This window comes from Leucoraja erinacea, chromosome 9 (assembly GCF_028641065.1).
Source record: "Leucoraja erinacea ecotype New England chromosome 9, Leri_hhj_1, whole genome shotgun sequence".
In the NCBI taxonomy this organism is placed as follows: domain Eukaryota; kingdom Metazoa; phylum Chordata; class Chondrichthyes; order Rajiformes; family Rajidae; genus Leucoraja; species Leucoraja erinaceus.
In genome coordinates this window covers 47920604-47947403 of record NC_073385.1, presented here as the reverse complement: position 1 = coordinate 47947403, position 26800 = coordinate 47920604, and the positions used below count along the sequence as shown (strand labels likewise).

At 40.5% G+C, this 26800-nt stretch overlaps 1 protein-coding gene across 5 annotated transcripts in view; it reads left to right on the top strand.

Annotated features, from left to right (window-relative positions):
- The window catches only part of fsip1 (fibrous sheath interacting protein 1), a 277000-nt gene that overhangs the window by 6936 nt on the left and 243264 nt on the right, over positions 1 to 26800 (top strand). For 4 of the 5 annotated variants that reach the window (XM_055640741.1, XM_055640740.1, XM_055640742.1 and 1 more), the window contains exons 4-10: positions 992 to 1060; positions 1734 to 1897; positions 6523 to 6607; positions 8822 to 8902; positions 19279 to 19415; positions 19622 to 19723; positions 24237 to 24416. In XM_055640741.1, the coding sequence (XP_055496716.1) occupies positions 992 to 1060; positions 1734 to 1897; positions 6523 to 6607; positions 8822 to 8902; positions 19279 to 19415; positions 19622 to 19723; positions 24237 to 24416 (818 nt within the window). Of the gene's footprint in view, positions 1 to 991; positions 1061 to 1733; positions 1898 to 3932; positions 4008 to 6522; positions 6608 to 8821; positions 8903 to 19278; positions 19416 to 19621; positions 19724 to 24236; positions 24417 to 26800 lie in introns of all 5 variants that reach the window. The other variant, XM_055640743.1, reaches the window with a different exon arrangement.

Below are 26800 nucleotides of genomic sequence, written 5' to 3'. Positions count from 1 at the left end.
CTATTCAAGCTACTTCAACAACTGTCTAAGCAAGCAAAAGGAGCACGAGAATGCATGGCGAGTGCTTGAGGTTCTAGTTCTCAGATATTGGGTGGTTTTTGTTTGTGGTGTAATTGGGGATGTTTGACATGAGGTATTTCCAGGTCTTGTTAGATCTTGTTACACCTCTGGCCGAGTGTGGGACCATGTTCCTCCACCTTAGATCTACAGCTCACTCCTGAAGTATCCCTAATGGACCCCATTACCTCCTGAACCATCCCAGACTCTGAATTTGTTTTCTCCGCCAGCTGCTAAAATGTAAGTTTGATGTTTGCCTTTCACTTTCTCCTTATCATGCATCTGCTGTCTCTTACTAAGTGCTGGATTCAAATCCCCTGCTGTTGCCTCTCCCATCCCTCCCCCCCTTACTCCCCTCCCTTCCCACCCACCCCCAAAGATTGACACTGGGTTTCTACGAATGCTGGTCCGACCTTGATTCAGGGGCCTGCCTCTAGAGGCCAGATTTGTCTGTGGCTAACCCTCTGAATACAGACTGTGGAACCAAAGACTTGGTGGCACATTTTTGAATGCAAAGGAGTGCAATGTCTGGTCACCTGTGTATGAGGCATCTAAATTTTAATGTGGATAGTCAATTTTCAATTTCAAGGTTTAACAGAATATCTAGACAGTAAGTGTGAAGAGTAGTTTGTGAAGAGGAGAAAGATCATGCAGTTATAATTGACATTGAATTAAATTAAAGACTTATCTGTTTCGTACAGACCTCCCCATGAACCTATTTGGATTTCAAGGCAAACTATACTCTTTGTATGATTTGCAGAGGTAATGATGAGTAACAAAGTTAATCTAAAGTGTGGAACTACAAATATCTGAAATGAAAAGAGTAATAGAGTCAACCCATGAGCACGATACATTAATTAGAAAATGCAATGAAGACTATTCATATTGTCTTACTGTCTTCTGTCTCTTCTATGAAATATTCCTTCTCCAACAGATTCAGAAGATAATTCTGAGGATTGCTTCATTGTCCAAGATCAGACAAAGCCATTGAAAAATGAGTCTGGTAGGAATTTATTTTTGGATTTTGGAATTGATTCAAACTTTACATATTTAGTGGAGTATTATTAACCTATTTGAATCGAATACCCATTCTGCAATTACTTTACAATGTTTGCTGCCGTATGAGTTTTTCTATCATTCAGGAACTGGAAGCAGGAGCTTCAGATCTCTTGTAGCCTTTCTTTCTTGGGCAATGAGGATCAGGTGTGTTCATCGTGTTCCTTCCTGTGGGTCACAAACCTCCTTCTTATTAATCACAACCCTGCACAAATCCCTGCTGTGATTGTCACATTATCCTCACCCTGGAGTCTTGATATATAGTCTCCTCCCCCATCTGTTCACTGGGGACCTTGGTTGTAGGAACTGGCAGCCAGCTTGTTTGTCAATTTGGTTGGCTAAAAAACAAAAAACAAAGATTAAAAAAAAAAAATAACTGTTTTAAATAACTTTATTTTAAAAACGCGATTTTTTAATAATGAGGACTCAAGAAGGGTCCATACCTGAGATGTCACCTATCCATGTTCTTCAGAAGTGCTGCCTGACTCACTGAGTTGCTCCAGCATTTTGTTTATTCTTTTATAAACCAGCATCTACAGCTTCTATTTTTCAAAAATAAAGATGGCAAGTGATGCTTATACAAGTAATGATAACAAAGGTCTTCCTTTAATAAACATTAGATAAGCAAGAGGATATGGCTGACAACGATGAAGACCCCCAACTTGAACATGCAATAGCGAAAATGAAAACATTGGATAAGATTTTGGTACTGACAGAGGAAAAAGAAAGACAAGTAAAGAAACAGGGAGAAGATCTGAAGAAAAAACTTTGGGAAGAATTTGAGGTAAAATACCACTAGAAATGCTTGTAATCTGTTTGTTGTTGACAATTAACAAAGTCAAATGTTCAGCAAAAGGCTAATGGAAATTACATTTTAAAGGATTTTTTTTAATGCTGTAATTTTCCTTCTTTGAGCCAAATACTTAAATGCTAATAAAGCTTATTATGACGAATAATTTGCAGGGCCCTTTCTGTCTAGTTTAGTTTAAAGATACTGCACAGAAACAGGCCCTTCAGCCCACCGAGTCTGCGCCAACCAATGATCACCCATGCACTAGTTCTATTCTACATACTAGGGAAAATTTACAGAGAGCAATTAATCTACAAACCTGCACTTTTTTTAAATGTGGGAGGAAACTGGAAAAAATACACGCCATCATAGTGTGCAAACTCCATATAGACAGCACTCGTATTCGGGATTGAATCCGGGTCTCTGGTGATGTAAGGCAGCAACTCTGCTGTTTGCCACTGAGCCACCCCTCGTTCTGCTTTGATAAATCTTGTACCTTTATTGTGAAAACTAACTCTTAACAACTTGCGAACATGACTATCAAAAATGCCATGTAAATATTCAAAGTTGGATATCAGTACCTGGAGGATGTACCCACTGAAATTTCATAATTAATTTCTTTGACCTCTGTTGGGTGCTGATAATTTAATGTGGGATATGATGAACTTGCATATCATTTGAGATTTTATAACTTTTTGGTAATAAGAATAACAAGATTTTTAATTATTTCTGGTTTTGAAGCAAAACCTTTTGTTGAAATTAACTATAATTATTTCATGGAGTATAACATCTTTGTTTTGGGGGATTGGGTTCTGCTGGCAAGGTTGCATTTATTGCGCATTTCATTTGTACGTTGAAAATGTAGTGTTAAAATTATCAATGGATTTCTTGAATTCTTGAGGTCATGATGGTTCCATGATGGTATTGGTTAAGAAACTGTAGGGATTTTGTTCCAAAATAATGAAGGCATAATGTCCAAGATGGGATAGTATGCAATTTGAACAGGATGATATTCTCATGATATTACATTTTAGGTGTTGGAATTAACTTGCATGTTTTTGCAATAGTTAGTAAACAGATGTTAATAATATCTTGGATTTAGAATTGCATTTTATAACATTGTGAATATCATTCATTTCGGAGCTTATTTTCCTTCTGGAGTCAGTTATTTAGTATAATTAGCTTTGATATTTTATTTATAGATTGGTGAATGCCCACTATTTTAATTTCTATTTCCCTTCACTAAACCTGTGAGCTATATATAATACAGCTTCTTCCTGTTATGTTTCCATCAAAATTAGAGCAGTTTGGATTTTAGAATGGAAAAGAGAAAAAAAAATTCAATGATGTTCCTTAACAGAAGATGATATTTGGTTGGTATATTTAAGAAGTGTGTGGTGGAGTGAATGTGAAAATGGGTAAAGATGCAATATATTGGAGATTAAACAAAATGACTGTTTCAACATGGCTTTTGAAAGAGGAATTTGAATCTCAACAGTAACTTTTATTTAACAAGAAGGAAATGGAAATGCAAAGTCAGAACCAGGTAATGAACGAGAAAAAAAAGTTTGGAAAATATCTAAAGAATTGGCATGCAACAAAACACATTTACGGAACAGATTGTGTTGGAACCCGAGAAAATAATGAGATGAAAGGAATTTTGATGACAATAAAAAGGATGTAAATTTTCATCTTTACTGCCTAGTTGTTCAGCAGTTTAGTTCCTCTGTCATAAAATCTGCCTGTTTTTTTTATTCCATTATGGAATTAAAATTATGTGGGTTCCACAGCTCATTAATGACAAATGCTGATTTTGACAAATAAAGTTAAATTGAGCAGAAAACTGTTGATAATAAAATGTACAGATAAGGGAAAAAAGGTCAAATAAGAAGGCAAGAAAAGAGAGGTAATTAAGAAGCAAAGGCAAAAGATATTAAGATATAGTCTAATGCAGTTCTTTTTATTCAGAACAGATTATAAAAAATCAATGCTTTTTAGTACCCTTTATTAAGCACTGACCATTTGATAGGAAAAGAGTAAGAAAGAGATTCAGAAGAAGACAAGCTGCAGGAATGTGAATACTGGAATCTCAGTGGCAGAAAAAGTAAGTTCTGAGAAAATAATTCAATATAAAATGTTTATTGCTAAGTAGAGTAGTGCACAATGGAAAGTGCAGGAAATATAACATGAATTATTTAACTCTTATTCACTCACAATTTACAATAGTATATTTAGTAGGACGGGGTAAGGACATCTTTTAAGAAGTTGGTTATTACAATCGTGATCAGTTATTCTCTTTCGACTGCTGCATGAGAGAACATATTCTCAACTTCACATTTGGATATATTCTATTCCATTTTGCTGATGTCAGCGTTCTTGTTCATGCAATCAAAATTATTTCCAGGGATTTTTGTTTTCCTAAATATTCACAGTTCAGAAAAAATCCTACAATAATTTCATAATTTTCCTGAAAATATTGTTCCCCAATCAATACCATTTTCTGCAGTATATAGATTTTGTTGGTACATTAGGTTACCAAATGAAATTCTACATTTAAATGTTGAAATTTAACTGAAATATAACTGGCTACATCCAGTTTTTACTGCCACAACATAGGGTTGTTAGTTCTTCAACAATAAATTTGGTGTGATTAAGGCATTAGCGGTTTCAAACAAACAGCTTCTGCATGATGACATTAATTGACTGACAATTAGTGTAATCTGGTATACTCGGTGGTTTAAAAACGATCACTTTTGATTTTCAAGGCTACCTTCTAGGTCACCTGTCCTGAACATCAATAAAAACAGAAAGTAGTGGAAACATTCAGCAGGTTAGTTGCATTTGTGGAAAGAGAAACAGAAAAGATTTCAAGTCATGGACCTTTCATCGGAACTGGCAAAGGGACAAAACAAATTGGTTTTCAGATGGTTTTGAGGTGGGGGGGGGGGGGGGGGGATAAAAGGACAAATGGAATATCTCTAACAAAATGAGGTCACGATTGCCATGATCTATCTGGTTGATAGTGTCAGTAAGAGAGAGAGAATGAAAGGTCATGTAAGATGCAGGTCAGAGCCGTACAAAATACAGTGTACCTAGCAAGTCTGGTAGTGCTGCTGGAGAATAAAGAACTGAATTAACATTGCAGAAAATGTATACAGAAAAAGCGAGTTAAATATAGATTTTGAACTTGATCTTGAATTCAGAGGCTACATTGTACCCAGATGGAAGTTGAGGTGCATTTTCTGAAGCCTACATTAGGTCTGCAACAGGTATGTAGGTCAGGAGACTCGGGGTTGTCCCTGTGGGTGAACAAAAGTGCTTTGCAAAGCAGTCCACTACCCTGCATTTGCATTTTTCAGTGCAGCGGAGAACACATTGTAAATATCAAATAAAATGTACTGGAATTGAAAGCGTGCATGGAAATGACTGCTTTGCCCAAAGATAACCTCCGATCTTGGATGATGGCAAGTGATGAAGCAAATACATGCTGCATTCACAATTCTCTGCAATTTCTTGTGGTCTTGGGCAGAGTTGTTGTCAAACCAAGTTGTGATTCATCTTAAAAGGATGCTTTCTACAGTGCACCTGTACAAGTTTGTAAGAGTTGTTGGAAACCTGCCAAACTTCCTTTGTCTTCTGGAAGTAAAGGTATTGGTGTGATCTCTTGGCCACAGATTCAGTGTGGTTGGTCCCGGACAAATGTTGCTGATATTTACTTTGAGGCTCTTGACCATTTCCACTTCGGCATCAGTGATGCTGACAGGGGAGTGCATTAGCTCCTTTGTCTTGCTGACATTGTGGGAGAAGTTGTTGTCCTGGAGTCATGTTACTAAGCTTTCTGTCTCCTTCCTGTACTCCATCTTGTCATTGTTTGAGATCTGGCCCGCCACTGTAGTAATATCAGTGATGAGTATAGGGCCAGAGATATCGCACCTTCCATGGATCTGTTGTGACAGTAGGCGAACTGCAGTGGTTTAGTTTACTTACAATAATTGATGTTGCATCTAATATGTTTCCAAAGCTGCTGCAAGCAAGAATGTAATTGTTCTGGTTAATTTCTAATGCATGTGGCTTATCAACACTCTTAACTGTTGAAGTGCTAACTATCTTCTGTAAAGAGAAAACCCTACATAAATACTTGCTACTGTCAAGTTTAATAATTTTTTCAGTATTAATATCGTCAGGGTGCAAGCAATGGTATTAGAGATGACTGTAGTCCTTGTAATCAGATTGATTTTAAAATCTATTATTTAAGAAGAAACTGCAGATGCTGGAGAATCGAAGGTACACAAAAAAGCTGGAGAAACTCAGCGGGTGCAGCAGCAATTATGGAGCGAAGGAAATAGGCAACGTTTCGGGCCGAAACCCTTCTTCAGACTTTAGATTTTACCATCAAATAGATTTTAAAATCTATTTGATGGTATAATATTCTTTGAGAAATTATGATCATAGGGGAATAATTACAAAATGTTTCAAAGAACTATCATTTCAATCTGTGAAGGTCACAAAGGAGAATACTTCATTTATGTTCAAAGTATACTGTGTAATGAAATAGCAAATTTGTATGTTAAAATTAGAAAACTATGGCAGTCCAGAATTAATAATTTTCTTTGTTTCAGAATGCAAAACCAGAGGGAATGGTGGAGTGCCCTGAGGTGGCAGAAAATACAATGAGATTCTTGGCACTGACACCAAGTGGAAATGGTGAGTCAGAAGAGTCAAAGGCTAGCTAATTTGTACAAGATATTATGAAACCAATTAAATAATTGAAGCTACCAAACCTAATGAGAAATATTCTGCCATAAGAGCAGAGGTTATTGGCAATGTGATTCATTGTTGTTTTTTTCATTTATAACTCGACGTAATTAAAGGCGAGAAACAAATGTATCAAAGGAAAACATTGTAATGACTCATTTTGTCATATTGATTTTCTATCAAATGTTTCACATCCTATCAAAAAATGTATTGGCTCATTACTCATTCATGATTACAGACCCTTCTGTGTTCACAACAAAAAGTTGTTAATACTGCCCAGTCCATCGCCGACTCTGACCTCCCCACCATCGAAGGGATTTACATATATATATATATATATATACACACACACACACACACACACACACACACACACCCACACACACACACACACACACATACATATACATATATATACACACACACAAACACACACACACACACACACACACACACACACACACACACACACACACACACACACACACACACACACACACACATATATATATACAACTCCGCCGAGTTGATGTATGGGTCTCCGTTAACGGTGCCTGGGGAGTTCATCCCGCCGACACGTGGCCAGGTGGAGCAGCCTTCGGACACTCTGCAACGTCTTCGGCAGACGGTGGGCAAGCTGGCGCCGGTGCCCACTTCTCGTCATGGGTCCTTCCGTACGCACGTTCCCTCTGCTCTGGAGGACTGCCAGTTTGTTTTTCTGCGCTGGGATGCACATCGGCCACCTCTACAGCGGCCGTACGAAGGTCCCTTCTGGGTCTTGGAACAGGGCTCGTCGACGTTCGTCCTGGACATGGGGGGTCGGCGGGAGACTGTTTCAGTTGTGCGGTTGAAGCCAGCACATATTGATATCGATCGGCCGGCGCTGGTAGCGCTGCCCCGTAAGCGAGGGCGGCCTCTGTCTAGGGTACCTCCTCCTCTGGCTACTTCGTCCCCCGCACTTGTTGATCAGTCGCCTGTTCCGGGGCCGAGCGTTGTGTGCACCCGGGCTGGTCGCCGTGTACGCCCTCCTGTCCGTTTTGTACCTCGGGTACTTGGGGGGGGGGGTCCTGTGGCGGTCCCTGGGGGGTGGGCCACTCCTTGGATCATCCCCCTCGCCGATTGAGGGACAGGGGCGTTGGTCTGCCACGGGGTTTGCTGACCACACTCCCTAGGGGTTCTGACAAAGGTGTCGTGGTGTGTACTCTGACTGTTGGAATTAAAAAGCTTCTTTTGAATTTGCCTGGCGTCTGGTCTTTTCCTGACCTTGACCAGGCCACTACAATATATATATATATGCAAATCCCTTCGATGGTGGGGAGTATATATATGTGTGTGAGTAAACACACTGGACACACGTTTATTATATTTTTTACAATGTACTATGTTTACATATTCTGTTGTGCTGCAGCAAGTAAGAATTTCATTATTCTATCTCGGATATATGACAGTAAAACACACTTGGGCTACAAATATCCCAATCTACACATGAACGACCCCCCACAAATATTGGTCAATTCAAACAGTCTTGAAATATATCTGAGATCTCATGAGAATTGTTTTAGAAAGTGATATTGACACGTGCAACAATGCTCTATTAAACAATGTAATAACCATTGATATCCAACCAAAATCAATCTGAAGAAGGGTCTCGATCCAAAACCTATTCGTGTTCTCCAGAGACGCTGTCTGACCTGCTGTGTTACTCCAGATTTTTGTGTCTATCTTCAGTTTAAATCAGCATCTGCAGTTCCTTCCTACACATTAATTGTTATGCTTTGTTTTCAAGTTAAAACAGTGTTAAGTAAATTTAGTTTACAAGTAAATATGTTGTATTTTTAAAAATAATTAAAATGTTCCTGATTTTCAAAAAAATTATAAAGCGTTCAAAAGACATTAGTGAGCTGCTTAAACACTATTAGGCTATTCTACGAGTAGGTCCTCAAAATGCATTAGCTGAGGCCTTTACCTGATTATGGACCGTTCTCCTTTCTGAGGAAATGTCACCCACTGAGTTTCAAAGTCCATTGCAACTAAAATATGCAAAACAAAATAAACCTGTAGTAAAGTATAAACACATCAGTATAAAATGTTCTTTATTTTGTATTTTCTATATTTATTTGTGACCCTAATCGTGTAATCTTTCCTTTCCTTTACTTAAATCAGGTGCAGAACAGGTTTCGTCTATATTCCACACTCAACTCCCTATGGAGGACTATGAAAGGAAAAGCAATGAACAGGACCATGGTAAGAATTTAGAAAAAATATATATTTATATTGTCTACTTTTCCTATCTACTCTGTTAAATGTGCAGAGCAATTGTCTACAATTTAAATAAAAAGCAATCCACAACTTTGATACTGGAAATGGGTAGACATTTTCTGTTTGTTACTGTTTAAATTTTAGGTCAGTAGTTTAGAGATACAGCATTAAAACGGGCCCTTTGGCACACCGAGTCCTTGGTCTCTGGCGCTGTGAGGCAAAAGCTCTACTGCTGTGCCACTGTACCACCTTAGTTTTAATTTGTTTATATTTCAGTAACGTTGAACTATGTAGGATATACCTGATCTATTTCCCATCTTCCCTTGCCCACTCTGAATGCACTATATTGCCATGTTTTCGCTCCCTGTCATCCCTTATTTGCAACCACTATTATTGTATTCGCGGAGAAGAAGCACTAACTCCAGCTCAACTCTGCCTGTCCCGCCGGGATAACCTACAGCCCTGGACTGACGGGACACCGGCCCGGAGCAGTGGAGTTAGCGCTTCTTCTCCGTGCTGGCTGTAAACCTGGGCCGCCACTGCTCCGGGCTGGTGTCCTGTCAGTCCAGGGCTTTTGGTTAACCGGCCGGGAGACCCGGGTTCGATTCTGACTACGGATGAAACGCAGGTCTGGATACATGCAGCAGCACAGCTGCCGAGAATGTTTATCGCGAGTGACCTATGACCTAGGCATGAGCAGTCGGAATACCAAACTCGCTTATAGTTCATAGCTTTGCATAGCTGCTATCTGAAACAGAGTAGCACCTCCTATGAAATTTGGGAGATCAGGGAGAAGTCATCTCTTCCTGAAAACAATATTTGCAGGAAGTGTGTCTAGCTGCAGATTGTCTCCAATTGCATGGATAAGTTGGATTAACTGAGGAGCGATCGGGAGGCAGGAAGTATCTTTGTCAGTATTTTCAGAGAGGTGGTCATACATCAAGATAACACAACTGCAGTTGGTCTGCAGTTTATTTAATGCAAATAGTATAACTGGTAAGGCAGATTGATCTTGGAGCCTGGATTAGTTAAAAAAAGTACAATATTGCGGCCATGACAGAAACGGTTGCTAAAGGGCAGGACTGGCAGCTGAATGGTCCCCACGATACAGAATTTTTAGATATGACAGAGGCATGTAAAAGAGCTGGGGGAGAATACCGCAGCTGCAGAAAGCAGGACATTTTGGAGGGTTTATCCAGAGAACTCGGGAATAAGAACAGTGTGATCAATATGATGGCGTTATTGGCCTCCTGATAGCTGTTGGGAGCTAAAAGAACAGATTTGCAGGCAGGTCATGGAAGGATGTGAAAGCACCAGGGTTATTGCAGTAATTTTAACTTTCCCAATAATTACTTGGTTGTTCTTAGTGCGAGGGACTTAGATGGGCAGAATTATGTACATCAAGGAGGGTTTCTTATTACAATGGACAGTCTAATTAGGGAAGGAACTGCACTATACTGGAGAATGAACCTGGCCAGGTGATCGAAGTTTTGGTATGGGAACATTCTGGAAACAGTGACCAATAATTCCTTAAGTTTTAATTAAGTTATTAATAAATATAAGACTATTCCTTGGGTGAAAGGGCAGAACTTGGGGAATGCTAATTACAACAGTATTAGGCTGGAACTGGAGAATGTAGATTTCCAGCGGCTGAGGCAAAAAAAAAATATATTTTTGCACTAATGTCTTGTTCTTTGCAGTCTTTCTTTTAGAATTTTACATGTAATTTAATTTGTTTTTGCATGTCTGAGACTATTGACAGATGTTGTGAGCAAGATTTTTCATTGTACTTGTACCTTGCATACGTGCATATGAGAATAAACTTGAACTTGTACTTGTAATTCACATGTGTAGGAAGGAACTGTAGATGCTGGTTTAAACTGAAAATAGACGCAAAATGCTGGAGCATCTCTGGAGAGAAGGAATGGATGATATTTCGGGTTGAGACCCTTCTTCAGACTGTCAGGGGAGGGGGAGATACAGAGATAAGGAAGAGTAAGGTGTGAGAACGAGACATCAAAGGGGGTGGAGATCAAGACAAATGTAGAATAGACCATTGAGTAGGCCATCCGGCCCTTCGAGCCTGCACCGCCATTCAATATGATCATGGCTGATCATCCAACTCAGTATCCAGTACCTGCCTTCTCTCCATACCCTCTGATCCCTTTAGCCCCAAGGGCCACATCTAACTCCCTCTTAAATATAGCCAATGAACTGGCCTCAACTACCTTCTGTGGCAGAGAATTCCAGGGATTCACCACTCTCTGTGTGAAAAATGTTTTTCTCATCTCGGTCCTAAAAGATTTCCCCCTTATCCTTAAACTGTGACCCCTTGTTCTGGACTTCCCCAACATCGGGAACAATCTTCCTGCATCTAGCCTGTCCAACCCCTTAAGAATTTTGTAAGTTTCTATAAGATCCCCCCCTCAATCTTCTAAATTCTAGCGAGTACAAGCCGAGTCTATGCAGTCTTTCTTAATATGAAAGTCCTGACATCCTAGGAATCAGTCTGGTGAACCTTTTCTGTACTCCCTCTATGGCAAGAATGTCTTTCCTCAGATTAGGAGACCAAAACTGCATGCAATACTCCAGGTGTGGTCTCACCAAGACCCTGTACAACTGCAGTAGTATCTCCCTGCTCCTATGCTCAAATTCCTTTGCTGTGAAGGCTATCACGAATAATAAAATTCTTAATTTCCTTTAATGTAATAGCAGTCTATGGCCATATGTAGGAAAGAGAATTTGAAGGTCTAGGCCTCAAACCAGACATGCAAAGCTCTCTCTCGCTGCTCTCCCTCTGTGATTCCTCCTGCTCTTTGCACATGCAAAGCTCACGGTCTACTAGATACTGGACTTTCTAACCAACAGACCACAGTCTGTTAGGTTAGACAAGCACACCTCTTCAACCCTCACCCTGAACACCGGCGTTCCACAGGGCTGTGTGCTGAGCCCCCTCCTCTACTCCCTCTTCACCTATGACTGAACACCTGTACATCGTACTAACACCATCATCAAGTATGCAGATGATACAACGGTGATTGGCCTCATCAGCAACAACGATGAGTCGGCCTACAGGGAGGAGGTCCAGCACTTAGCAGCATGGTGCGCTGACAACAACCTGGCCCTTAACTCCAAGAAGACCAAGGAACTCATTGTAGACTTCAGGAAGTCCAGGGGCGGCACGCATACCCCCATCCACATTAACGGGACGGAGGTGGAACGTGTTTCTAGCTTCAGGTTCCTGGGTGTTAACATCTCCGATTACCTCTCTTGGACCCACAATACCTCAACTCTGATCAAGAAGGCTCACCAGCGTCTCTTCTTCCTGAGGAGACTGAAGAAGGTCCATCTGTCTCCTCAGATCCTGGTGAACTTCTACCGCTGCACCATCGAGAGCATCCTTACCAACTGTATCACAGTATGGTATGGCAACTGCACTGTCTCCGACCGGAAGGCCTTGCAGAGGGTGGTGAAAATTGCCCAACGCATCATCGGTTCCTCGCTCCCCTCCATTGAGTCTGTCCAAAGCAAGCGTTGTCTGCGGAGGGCACTCAGCATCGCCAAGGACTGCTCTCACCCCAACCATGGGCTGTTTACATATGCTATGTCGCTCTTCCAGGGAGATGCTAAATGTATTTCATTGTCTCTGTACTGTACACTGACAATGACAATTAAAGTTGAATCTGAATCTGAATCTGATAGCAGGGAGGGATGTCCTCCTGTGTGCTTCTGAGTCATAGATTAATTTTGGCAAGCAACTCAAAACATGGGGAAATACTGCCAGCACTGTCTCTGCAAAATCTTCCGTATTCACAGATAGGATTCACAAACAAAATCCCCAGTTTTGAGGGCCTAATTACACTCGGTTTGCTGGCCACTTCACGGCAATGGTCAAGCCATGTTGTTTGAATGTATGGCAGCAGACTCCTAAAACAGACACTATTTTAAGCTCTGATGTAACAAGAAATTGCAAAGTGGACAGAAGAAATGAATCAAGTGTGTTGTTAAATCTTCTTTGAAAAATTGCAACATCATCATGGACTTGCAGGAATCTTGTGATCACTCAAAATGGAGAAAGATCATTCTTGATGGCATTAAGGACTTTATGTCCATTTATCAGGAGCACACAATGTCCAGTGTGAATGGAGAAGTGGAATCCCTCTATGTTATCAATTCACCTGCCCCCAGCCACATCCTGTCCCTCCTGTGGCTGAATTTGTGGTCTCACATTGACCACACCAGAAATGAAAGAAGTTGAGTAAAAGAAAGTCATCTTCATTTCGGTGAATTATACAAGCAAGACAGCAGATGGCAGCAGAACACCAATAATCATTGACCTCTGCTTCCAAAACCTACCACGGAAGTCTCAATTTACGATTCTATTTATATAATTAAATATTTCCTAGGATTAATATCAGAAGACAGGTTTTTTTTTCAATAAATTCTTTCATTAAAGCTTTGCTTTTGTATTAATTGTAATGTTTTAATTATGGTGGTGAAAATCATTTCTGAGGGCACCTTAATGTCTCATTTACCAAAACACTACTATTTTTACAGATAAATCTAAAAAGTAGTAATAATCATGGGAGCAATATGTGAAGTGAACAGTTTGGTTTTGCATTAATAGATGAAGTAGCTTGGCTGGTTCTTAATTTCTGAACATAAAGGCAGGGACTCAATTTTCTTTGGTTGCTTTTGGATGAATTTTATTAGTTTACTCAACTTCAATAGGAGGAAAAGGGATAGGAACACTTGGACAAGTGGAAGTTCAACATATATTTTAAATAACATTTCTTATTGGTATGAATGATTAATTTTGATGGGTTGGGATTAAAGTGTTTGCTTTTAATAGTCTTGTGCAAGAAGGTATATTAATACGCAGTGGAGACTGCCAATTTCTTTAGATCAGTTTATGATGTCAGTACTGCAAGTGACCACACCAAGGTTTTCTGCCACGAGAGTATTTTCAATCACAGCAGCCTAGAATTTTTGTTTAAAAAAAATCTGATAGGGTATAGGTGAAGAGAGTCAATATGGCTTGTGATTTTCTTATTTTGCTAAAGTAAAAGAAAACTGAAATGTCAATCAACAAATTACCTGAGCAACATTCTATAATCTTAAATATGGCAGGGAAGTTATTCATGAAAACAGGTCTTTAAAATGGTAATGATCATTTGGCATTTGCTTAAGAGTCTTTAGAAGCATGCATGATGTCTGAATATGATATTGGGCCAAGTCTGATTTGAGTTACTGGGACTGCACTGGGAACTAGATCAAGCTCTCAATCACCTGATCTTGGATCCCTACTTTTCTACCCAGCCATGAAACTGTTGTGTAGATCGGGTGTTGGTCTTTTCAGGCTACAGACTCTATTCAGTATGACTACAAGCAATATCTGGAGGCAACAACCTGTAGGTTTAGGTCAACCTACTGGCAAAGTTCCCAGAAAATCAGTGTGGAACGATCATTTGACATCTAGCTAAGTTGTTAGATGTATTCTTTCACGAATGTGGAAACTTACAGATCATCTGCTTTGACCTGTCATTTTCACACCTTATATTCACTTTGTACCCTTCCATATCTCTAATTTCTCTCTCCCATGACTCAGTTGGAAGAAAGGTCTCAACCCGAAATGTTACCCTTTTCTTCTCTCTTGCTTGTCCTGCATTTTGTGTCTAACCTCAAATTACTTGTCTGTTTGCTAAAATCTGTCTTCAATCCTGAAAAGACAGATATCATGTCAAATGAACTTTGATTGCTTCCTTTGAAAACATCTGTAAAATAACTATAGTTAATTTATCCATTCTTGCCTCTAGATTATAGTACTTAAGTACAGTGGCAACTATGACATCTTTCACTCTAAATCATCTTCCCAGAAATGTTCACACTGATTCATAAATTGAAAATCACTTTTCTAACTTAAGTCTTTGAGCCACGTATTCAACTCTTTGACCTTGCTGAACCGATGACAATTTGTAATTGAAAGATTATTATCTTTGTGATTCTAGATTTAAATTTAGGTTTGAGGCGGCTTATACAGCCTCACTGTAACCTTCATATTACTTGTGTTGATATCTTCACGAATCATAACAACTAGAATCTGAAGAAGGGTCCCGACCTGAAACATCACCTGTCAATATTCTCCAGAGAGTTACTCCAGCACTTTGTGTCCTTTTAGATATTTCTCTTCTCATTTCTCTCCTTTCCAATCCTTAGCTCCGGCATTGAACAGGCAACACAATTATGGACTTCTGTTCATTGCTACAGAGAACTCTATCTTTCTCTCTTAATATGCAGTCTCCTATTCCAAGTACATTCTTTTCACTCCCCCAATTTAAATGCTTCCCCCCCCAATAGAAAGTGTAAAAGTGATTTTCTCCCTCCTTTGTGCACCCCAGTGTTTGAAACTTGGATTCCAGATCAATAAGGCATAGTGGCACAGTATTAGAGTTACTGCCTTACTGCACCAGAAACCTGGGTTCAACCCTGACTACGGATGCTGCCTGTACAGAGTTTGTACTGTCCCCCTCTGACCCTGTGGGTTTTAACTGGGTGCACGTTTGTAGGTTAATTGGCTTCTGTAAATTGTCCCCAGTGTGTAGGATAGAACTAGTGCACAAGCGATCATTGATTGATGCAGACTCGGTGGGCCGAAGGTCCTGTTTCCATGATGTATCACTTTTAAAAAAAAAGTCTGCAGTTCTCCAAGGGAAAGACAGTGCTGATGTGGATGTTGTGGGTCATAGTTGTATTAAAGAAGACAACATGTGCATTCTCCAACTGGAAACCATGGATGAACTGTGAGGTCCACTCCTAAGGTGAAGTCCAAGTCTGCTGCATTCTAGTCAAACTATCCCGAGTGGAATGCCACCCACCTTGCCAGTTTTGGTGTGCCTGTACCAACAGTTACTAAGGCAGATGTAAGATTAGCTTTCCTGGGAGTGAATCCGCAGAAAGCAACTGGGCTGGATGGAATCTCTGGCAGTGTCATCGGTGGATCAGCTGGCAGAAGTATTCGCGGACATTTGTAACCTCTCGCTCCTCCATTCTGAGGGCCCTACCTGGTTCAGAAAGACTACTATCATCCTGATGCCAAAGATGTTTAAGGTAACGTACCTTAATGGCAACTATCCAGTGTCTCTTACATCCATCATAATGAAGTGCTTCGAGAGACTGGTGATGGCGTACATTAACTTCAGCCTCTCAGCCAGCCTTGATCTACTACAGTTATTTGCATAGCATCACAACCGGTCCCCAGCAGACATCATCTCCCGGGCCCAAAACGCATCTCTGGAACACCTAGACATCGACTCCTATGTTTGACTCTTATCTATATATTACTAAAAGTCTGATCTTGACCGCTTTTGGCCCACTGTGCTGTGATTTCCAAGAGAACGCCGCGACCTACGGCCGTCATCTTTGGCCACCTCGCTCAGAGCCCCCCTCCACCTGCCTGGATTGGAGGATTTTTCCCATCGGGACTCGAAAGAGGGAGCACATATCGCCAATTCTGGCCTCCCTACACTGGCTCCCGGTGCACTTTCGAGTTCATTTTAAGATACTGTTATTTGTTTTTAAATCTCTGAATGGGCTCGCCCCGCCTTACCTCTCTGAGCTGCTCCACCCATACGCTCCTGCCCGGTCCCTCAGGTCAGCTGGTCAGCTGCTCCTGGAGGTACCGAGGTCTAGTCGGAGGCTCAGAGGGGATAGAGCCTTCTCTGTTGCTGCTCCAGCACTCTGGAACACACTGCCGTTGCACATCAGACAGGCCCCCTCACTGTCCATCTTCAAATCCAGTGTTAAAACACATTTGTACTCCCTGGCTTTTGACCACGCCTGAGGCTTTGCTTCTGTTTGTGGTGTTTTTGATGTTTCTTTATTTTACATGTCTTTTCCTACTATTTCTTTTGATTGTTATTTTTGGTGTGTATTAACTTTTTTGTCAATGATTAATGATGTACAGCACTTTGTTGCAGCTATGTTTGTTTTTAAAGTGCTCTATAAATAAAATTATTATTATTAATTATTATTATTGATGAAAATCAGAGATATATTAATGTTTTTAAAAATGTTACCAGTCTCTCTGCTGCCCCTGCTGGTGGGAGGGGCGAGGGACTATAAAACCTGGAAGTGGTGTGCCTCATTCAGTCTCTGCAAGATGGAGGAAGCGAGAGGTTCATGTTTCTCTGAGCTCTGAATAACACTGAGCACATGTCTACTCAACTGTGAGTGTCCTTAATGTGGTTTGAAAATGAAAATATGGTTGGGTTGAAGTAAAAAGGAAGTGCAAATGGTTGTTTGGGGGGGTTTGGGGGTTGAAGTAAAAAGGCAGTGCAAATGGTTGTTTGGCGGGGGGGGGGGTTGGGTTGAAGTAAAAAGGCAGTGGAAATGGTTGTTTGGGGGGGGGTTTGGGTTGAAGTAAAAAGGCACTGCAAATGGTTGTTTGGGGGGGTTTGGGTTGAAGTAAAAAGGCACTGCAAATGGTTGTTTGGCTAAACTTGACAACTTCCTGTTTGCACTACATTGATTTTAGATGAACTTGATTTTGGTGGCCTTGCACCCTGCTTGAAGTGGTATGAAACTGCACTTGAATTTTGTGGCCTTGCACCCTGCTTGAAATGGTAGGAAAATGGATTTGAATTTGGTGGCCTTGCACTCTGCTTGAAATGGAATTTCAAGGAATAGCTGTGAGTGAGCTGTCAGCCCACCAGCCGTGAGTGAGCTGCCAGCACATCAGGCTTGAGGGACAGCTGCCACCCCAAGAATCCATTTGGTCCACAATGTCCATACTAGCCCTCTGGAGACCAGTAGTCCCTGCAGCCAACAACACCCATACCAGCACTCCAGAAAGCCCCCACCCCCCACCACCCACTGGCCACCAATATTGGAATTGGTGGAGAGGTGGAATATTGCATTGGGGGACCAGCCTTCCCGTGTGAACATGGGACCCAACGGGTCCCACTTAGTCTAGTTTATTGACTATAGCTCTGCCTTCATCATAATCCCATCTAAACTCATCTCCAAACTTCTGGACCTAGGCATCAGCTCCCCTCTCTGCCACTGGACCCTCAGCTTTCTGACCCCAGACCTCAATCTGTGGAAATAAGGAGCCAAATGCTTCCCCAAAATAAGATTAAAGTTAAAGATTTTATTAAGAAGAACATTGAGGTATGACAAGGCCTCCTCCATGATAATTCTCAACACCAGTTGCATTCTCAGTCTCCTACTGTACTCCCTATGCACTCTGACAATATGGCCAAATTCGGCTCTAACTCCATCTACAAGTTTGCAGATGACACCACTGTGGTGGGCTGAATCGCGAACAATGACGAGATCGAGTACAGGAAGGAGATGGGGAACTTAGTGATATTGAGTCAGGCTAAAAATCTCTCTCACAGTCAGCAGAACAAAGGAGCTAGTTATTGACTTCAGGAAGCATGGTCAAGTATCAGCATCAAAGGTTTGGATGTGGAAACGGATGAGAGCTTCAAATTCCTTGGCATTAGTGTTACCAATGATATGTCAACTATTATTTCATCTCTTCTATAACTCCATGTCTGAACTTTCCAGATCACATTTCTGTTGCTACCACAACTTTAAAAGTAGCATTGTCCTACTTTGAGCTTTGTTTTACCTTTTAACATGGTTGATAATAACATCCTACCCATGCTTCTCCTCTGTGTACCAAGCTTTCACTCTAGCAATATATTTTCCTCTGTATTTCTTTTAAATGACACCTTTAATTATCACCTTGAAGCATTTTTCTGTGGTATGAGATCCATATAAATCTGTTATTGTATCTGTTGCAAATAGGAACAGTATATTTCTTGAGTTTTATCGACTAGGTATTCAGGTTCTGACAATTGTAAGAATACAAGAAACCTGTCCCTGGCCCCTCAAGCCTTCCCCACAATTCAATATAATCGTGGTCTCAATTACTCATCTGCGGCAGCCCTCAAATCCCTGATCTTTTAAAAATGTATCTATCTTTTTCAATACCTCCAGTGATCCAGCCTCCAAAGCTCTGCGGGGTAGAGAATTCCAGAGATTCACTATCCCCTGCAAGGGGAATGGAATATAAAATCATATTATATCATTGTACTGATAATGAGTTTGCCCATTCCCAAATTTTAGGGACCCTTTTCGATTTGCAGGGGAAAATTTTATTTAACAAAATCAATGCTCTTCACTGAGCAAGTTGCTGAAAAATATTTTTCAAGTAGCTTTCAGATCTGCACATTTGCTGCACAGGAGTCTGAGTAAATTGGTTACACATTTATTAGAGTTGGAGCAGGATGTGATATTTTATGCATTTAGTTGAAATATTTCGTTCAATGGGTGCCAACATTTTTTTTTGTCAGACTACCAGAGCTGTGCTGAAGAAGTTAAATTGCCTTCAGCAGCTTGCACCAAAAATGTAGAAAACAAAGAAATAAGGAGCCAAATGCTTCCCCAAAATAAGATTAAAGTTAAAGATTTTATTAAGAAGAACATTGAGGTATGTAAATTTATTTCACCACATTCTTAGGTGGATTTGTTATTGAGGGCGAACTATATTTTAGACAAAATGTTGGATAGTGCATTCATAGCTTGTAGTAATTTTTACTTATTATTATGTTTTTGATTTATGTATACTTTTAAAATAGGCTTGTTGTTAATGATTTTTTAAGCACCTTGTTCATAGCTAATTACTGATATTTGCAGCTGGCAAAGGAAGCCAAGAACCCAGTACTATTGACTGACGATGAGAAACGACGACTAACAGAACTATTGAAGAACATTGATGTTGAGATATCGAACAATGAAGTAAGGCCAGCCTTTAAAGTAATCATGAATGCTTAGTTTATTATGTTTCTGGTACCTGTCTGGTGGACAGTTTTCTGCTACCTCATGAAAGTAATAATTTTTACTTGTTAGTCATAACAATCAGGCCAGAATTGATGAAAAGATTGTATAAAGAATGGTTGGTTCGTCAACAAAGTGATTGAAGGTATTGCTGACGGTGCCACTAATTGACTTTTTACTCACCAATAACCTGTGCACTGAAACCATATAACCATATAACCATATAACAATTACAGCACGGAAACAGGCCATCTCGACCCTTCTAGTCCGTGCCGAGCACATAATCTCCCCTAGTCCCATATACCTGCGCTCAGACCATAACCCTTCATTCCCTTCCCATCTATATAACTATCCAATTTATTTTTAAATGATAAAAACAAACCTGCCTCCACCACCTTCACTGGAAGCTCATTCCACACAGCCACCACTCTCTGAGTAAAGAAGTTCCCCCTCATGTTACCCCTAAACTTCAGTTCCTTAATTCTCATGTCATGTCCCCTTGTTTGAATCTTCCCTACTCTCAGTGGGAAAAGCTTTTCCACGTCAACTCTGTCTATCCCTCTCATCATTTTAAAAACCTCTATCAAGTCCCCCCTTAACCTTCTGCGCTCCAAAGAATAAAGCCCTAACTTGTTCAACCTTTCTCTGTAACTTAGTTGCTGAAACCCAGGCAACATTCTAGTAAATCTCCTCTGTACTCTCTCTATTTTGTTGACATCCTTCCTATAATTAGGCGACCAAAATTGTACACCATACTCCAGAATTGGCCTCACCAATGCCTTGTACAATTTTAACATTACATCCCAACTTCTATACTCAATGCTCTGATTTATAAAGGCCAGCACACCAAAAGCTTTCTTTACCACCCTATCTACATGAGATTCCACTTTCAGGGAACTGTGCACAGTTATTCCCAGATCCCTCTGTTCACCTACATTCCTCAATTCCCTACCATTTACCATGTACGTCCTATTTTGATTTGTCCTGCCAAGATGTAGCACTTATCAGCATTAAACTCCATCTGCCATCTTTCAGCCCACTCTTCCAACTGGCATAAATCTCTTTGTAGACTTTGAAACTCTACTTCATTACCCGCAACCCCCCCCTATCTTAGTATCATCTGCATACTTACTAATCCAATTTACCACACCATCATCCAGATCATTGATGTACATGACAAACAACAGTGGACCCAACACAGATCCCTGTGGCACCCCACTCGTCACTGGCCTCCAACCTGACAAACAACCATCCAGCATTACTCTCTGGCATCTCCCATTCAGCCACTGTTGAATCCATCTTGCTACTCCACCATTAATACCCAACCATTGAACCTTCTTAACCAACCTTCCATGAGGAACCTTGTCAAAGGCCTTACTGAAGTCCATATACACAACATCCACTGCTTTACCCTCATCAATTTCCCGAGTAACATCTTCAAAAAATTCAAGAAGATTAGTTAAACATGACCTTCCAGGCACAAATCCATGTTGACTGTTCCTAATCAGACCCTGTTTATCCAGATGCTTATATATATTATCTCTAAGTATTATTTCCATTAATTTGCCCACCACTGACGTCAAACTAACAGGTCTATAATTGCTAGGTTTAATGGAACAACATGCGCAGTACGCCAATCCTCCGGCACTATTCCCGTTTCTAATGACATTTGAAATATTTCTGCCATAGCCCCTGCTATTTCTACACTAACTTCCCTCAATGTCCTAGGGAATATCCTGTCCGGACCTGGAGACTTATCCACTTTTATATTTCTCAAAAGTGTCAGTACTTCCTCCTCTTTGATCCTCATAGTTTCCATAGCTACTCTACTTGTTTCCCTTACCTCACATAATTCAATATCCTTCTCCTTGGTGAATACCGAAGAAAAGAAACTGTTCAATATCTCCCCCATCTCTTTTGGCTCTGCAGATAGTTGTCCACTCTGACTCTCTAATGGACCAATTTTATCCCTCGTTATCCTTTTGCTATTAATATAGCGGTAGAAACCCTTCGGATTTACTTTTACCTTACTTGCCAAAGCAACCTCATATCTTCTTTTAGCTTTTCTAATTTCTTTCTTAAGATTCTTTTTACATTTTTTATACTCCTCAAGCACCTCATTTACTCCATGCTGCCTATAATTATTGTAGATCTCCCTCTTTTACCGAACCAAGTGTCCAATTTCCCTTGAAAACCATGGCTCTTTACAATTTTTACGATTTCCTTTCAACCGAACAGGGACATAAAGACTCTGTACTCTTAAAATTTCACCTTTAAATGTACTCCATTTCTCTTCCACATCTTTCCCATAAAACAAACTGTCGCAATTTACTCCTTTTAAATCCTTTCGCATCTCCTCAAAGTTAGCCTTTCTCCAATCAAAAGTCCAGTTTTGTCCCTCTCCATAATTATATTGAAACTAATGGTATCGTGATCACTGGACCCGAACTGTTCCCCAACGCATACCTCTGCCACCTGACCCATCTCATTTCCTAACAGGAGGTCCAGTACCGCCCCTTCTCTAGTAGGTACTTCTATGTATTGTTGCAAAAAACTATCCTGCACACATTTTACAAACTCCAACCCATCCAGCCCATTTACAGAATGTGTTTCCCAGTCTATGTGTGGAAAATTGAAATCTCCCACAATCACTACCTTGTGCTTACTACTAATATCTGCAATCTCCTTACATATTTGCTCTTCCAATTCTCGCTCCCCATTTGGCGGTCTATAATACACCCCTATAAGTGTTGCTACCCCTTTCCCATTTCTCAGTTCCACCCAAATAGCCTCCCTAGACGAGCCCTCTAATCTATCCTGCCAAAGCACTGCTGTAATATCTTCCCTGACTAGCAATGCAACACCTCCACCTCTTGCCCCTCCAATTCTATCACACCTGAAGCAACGAAATCCTGGAATATTTAGTTTCCAATCACAGCCCTCCTGCAACCATGTTTCACTGATCGCCACAACATCATACTTCCAGGTGTCAATCCAGGCTCTAAGTTCATCCACTTTTCTTACAATGCTCCTAGCATTAAAATATACACATTTAGAATTTGGTTCACATTTAGATTTAGAATTACCATTAAGAAACCCACCCTCTCTTATTCTCTGATTAGGTTGACCCAGGTTGGGTTGTGTCAGGATCACTCAGCTGCCAGTTTTCACCACAATCTTAGTTCAAATCAACCAAAGAGCTGAATGATTGTGAACATACAGTATCTTGATCAGGGAAAGATGATTGTGGCGGTTAATGGTTAATCATTCCCAGCCTCAAGAATGCAGCAGGAAGTCCTCATGCTGGATCCATCCCATCTTCAGCCACTCCTCAATTACCTTCCTTCTATCAGATATTCAGAACTGTGATTGTTCATCGATAATTCTGGTCTGTTTAATAGTATTCATAACTCCTACAAAATGAATCAATCCATTCCTGCATGTAGCAACTTCTAAACAACTAGTCGGATAAATAACATTATCCACCATAAACATGTCAAGCAAAGACCATCAAGAGTAAGCCGAATCATATACCCTTGGCATTTAATAGCAATAACTTTGCTGCATTTCCCACCATCAATGTCCTGGGGATCATTGTTTCTGCAGTGTATCTCTAAAGTCTAAAGAAATGTGAAGATTAATAGGATACAAGGTTTGCCATGCTTCTGGGAAAGTGGGGGAATGGTGAGGGAGCAGAATGGGAAATAGATCAGATAAGGTTGTGGACCGCATCCATGGTGTAAGAGAAAAAATAACAGTTGAATTAGAAAAATAATTGAGGATGGAGAAATCAAGATAATCAGAAACAGCTGATTCAAAGACGAAAAAAAAGTAAAAATTGGATGGTTATCTCAGGAAACTGTAATATATATATAATGAGAGGACATGTGAAATCTCTTGGATGCAGATGTGAAGAGATTGATGAAGAGGAAAAAAGTTCTGTGCTGCAAGAACATTTGAAGCAATGGATCTATCATGTGTGCAAAATGGTTGGCACCCTGTACCTAGCCACAGATAAATCAGTGTTATAGTCAGAACCAGACATATCTATAAGTCTGGCAGACAATCCATTTAATCCAGTAGCATTCTAGAAAGAATTAGAAGCTAAAACATTGGGACCCCTTTAATTTTTTGCTACTAAATAGTGTTTTGCTGCTACACGATGCCACTTTTTTTTATGGGCCTCTTAAACCAACTCTGACAAATAATCATTATTATTGATCTCTGAATATTCTGCACTGTATTCTGTTGACTCCATATCACATGGTTAATTATGATCATACGTTTTATATACGGTGGTATACCCTTCCCCAGGCCTATCTGCTTTTCTATATTTTGAGTTGAACTTACAATGTGATTATTGCACCGAATAAATGTTGTCACTGGCTGCTACCCATGCCCTGGTTTTAAAGCGTAAATCTGAGTTTTAATCGTACATATCTATATTGATGTTTTGCATATCATTGGTCCTTAGGATACCTCAATGCCCTGGGCACTAACAGTGGCAGAAAGAGAAGGATATACACCAGAGTCCATGGAACAACAACAACAACTGGCTGAAATTGATGCTAAACTGCAGGATTACCTTTTAACGGAGGATGATGGCTCCATGATTACAAACTCAAGGTCTAGTGTACAAATCTGGAGTTATCAGGTAAGACCAGTTATAAATATTAAATGGAAACTACATAAGGCCATTTAAGTGATAGCAACCATAAATCAGGGTACATTTTCTCTGAAATGGTTATGAATTTGATGGCAAAGGATGCAGACAACCGTAAAGAGCCTACATGGGACTGATTGATGAGAAGAATGAACAGTCCAAAAATAAAGAATCCTTTTCTTACAATATGTTGGGGAATTTAAAATACACTGATTGAATTTTGTATTTCAGCTAAACAAAAGCATAGCTATCAGCTTTTATTGTTATAAGTGTACAATATTTAATTCAATATTTATATTGTAAGGCTGATTTCAGATTGTTTGTGGATGCAGTCTTTCCAATGGTCCATTGAAATGCTTATTGTACACCTTCTCGAAAGTATGGGTGCAGTATCCAGGTGTATGGAAAGTCTAAGTTTGCACAATGATTTGTATTGGGATGGGAGCCTACTTTTCCCAGCCTGGAAATCATCATCACTTCAACAGGTGAATCAGCAAGTGCTTATGCAGCATCTGATGTCTCCGTTTCTGCTGTGACACAAGCAGAAGCTATCTGACACCTGAGATTACAGTGAAAAAAATGTTCATCTTTCAAGCTCAGACAGGCATTGTGTAAAGTCAACCCACACCTGAGGAATCTCCCGAAAGCTCATAGAACATGAGGTTCTTATTTTCTGCTGCTGTTGTCCATCAGATTGTCCGAACACCTCCGCTCGGTCCGCAATAACCAAGCTGACCTCCTGGTGGCTCAGCACTTCACCTGCCCCTCCCACTCCGTCTCCGACCTCTCTGTCCTGGGTCTCCTCCATTGCCACAGCGAGCAGCACCGGAAATTGGAGGAACAGCACCTCATATTCCGTTTGGGGAGTCTGCATCCTGGGGGCATGAACATCGAATTCCCCCAATTTTGTTAGTCCTTGCTATCTCCTCCCCTTCCTCAGTCCCCCTGCTGTCTCCTCCCATCCCCCAGCCTTCGGGCTCCTCCTCCTTTTTTCCTTTCTTGCACCCCCCCCCCCCCCCACCCCCCCCGATCAGGCTGAAGAAGGGTTGCCTATTTCCTTCGCTCCATAGATGCTGCTGCACCCGCTGAGTTTCGCCAGCTTTTTTGTGTACCTTCGATTTTCCAGCATCTGCAGTTCCTTCTTAAACCTATTGAAGTTCACGCTGCTTCATTCATTTGGTAGTCACGCTATCAAGGATTAGGGCTGTTCAATAAATGTGTAACCAATTTACTCAGACTCCTGTGCAGCAAATGTGCATCTTTCAGAGACACCTGCCACTGTCTACTGTCAATGTAATATGTTGCAGATGACCCGTCCTTCAGCATATAAAGAGTTTGAACGAGAAAATGTTATGATAACTATGACCTTTACTGATATTGGAAAGTGGTTCTGGCTTTGTCCTTTTGCTATACTAGTGACAACAGTATGCAGTCTATCTCAGTCGGGATTTTGTTAGTGAAGCAGATTCTCTTTATTGTGGTACAAAATGGAAAAGCAAAATCCATCTTGCATGATAGGATATCCTACTGAATGCATACGTTATCCACTTCCATTGACTTCTCCCTCTTTTGGCTTGTAGCTTAGCTCTGGGTGACTTATCCATGTTTTCCCAGCCATGCTTAATTGCAAAAGGATCTGTCATCATAGAACCTCATCTCACTACAGAATGCCATTTGAAGTTTGAACTATAGTTTCTTTCTGCAACACCAAAACTCTCCCAAACTCTGGAGGGGAAAAAAATTAAAAAGCAACAAACCTGGAGGCAATTGTCGCCTCCTTTAAATAGCACAAGAGGGGTGTTCCCTCATCCAATCGAGAATGTTCCTCCTGTTGCCAAACTGTAGATCTTGTATCTAACTTGAACATCTGCATTTGGCTGGGTTACTGACATTCATCTTTGATTTCCTGGGAGAAAAATAATATTTACCCAGTGCTTACTAACTAGAAAATGTGCTGGAAAACAAAATAATGTTGTTTAACTTTTTATAAGTGCCAGTATGCTGTATCAAAATGTACGGTAGACACAAAATGCTGGAGTAACTCAGCGGGTCAGGCAGCATCTCTGGAGGGAAGGAATGGGTGACGTTTCGGGTCGAGATCCTTCTTCAGAATGTACAGTACATCACAAAAAACACTGGTGTTACCCAATAAATTAATGTCATACTTTGCGGGTCCGCTATGGGTGTTTCACACGTTTTATTGCACTTCCTACTATGGTAGATTTGTGACTTTGAAGCAAATTGGTTCCTGTGGTGTCCAAATAGTGCTGAATTTCATGGCTTTTATGTGTAATTGAAAGGAATGCTCTCTGTTTTTAGAGAAAAAGTGTCAGTTTACTATCTGACTGTGCACTTAAACTAGCAAAGAACTTGAA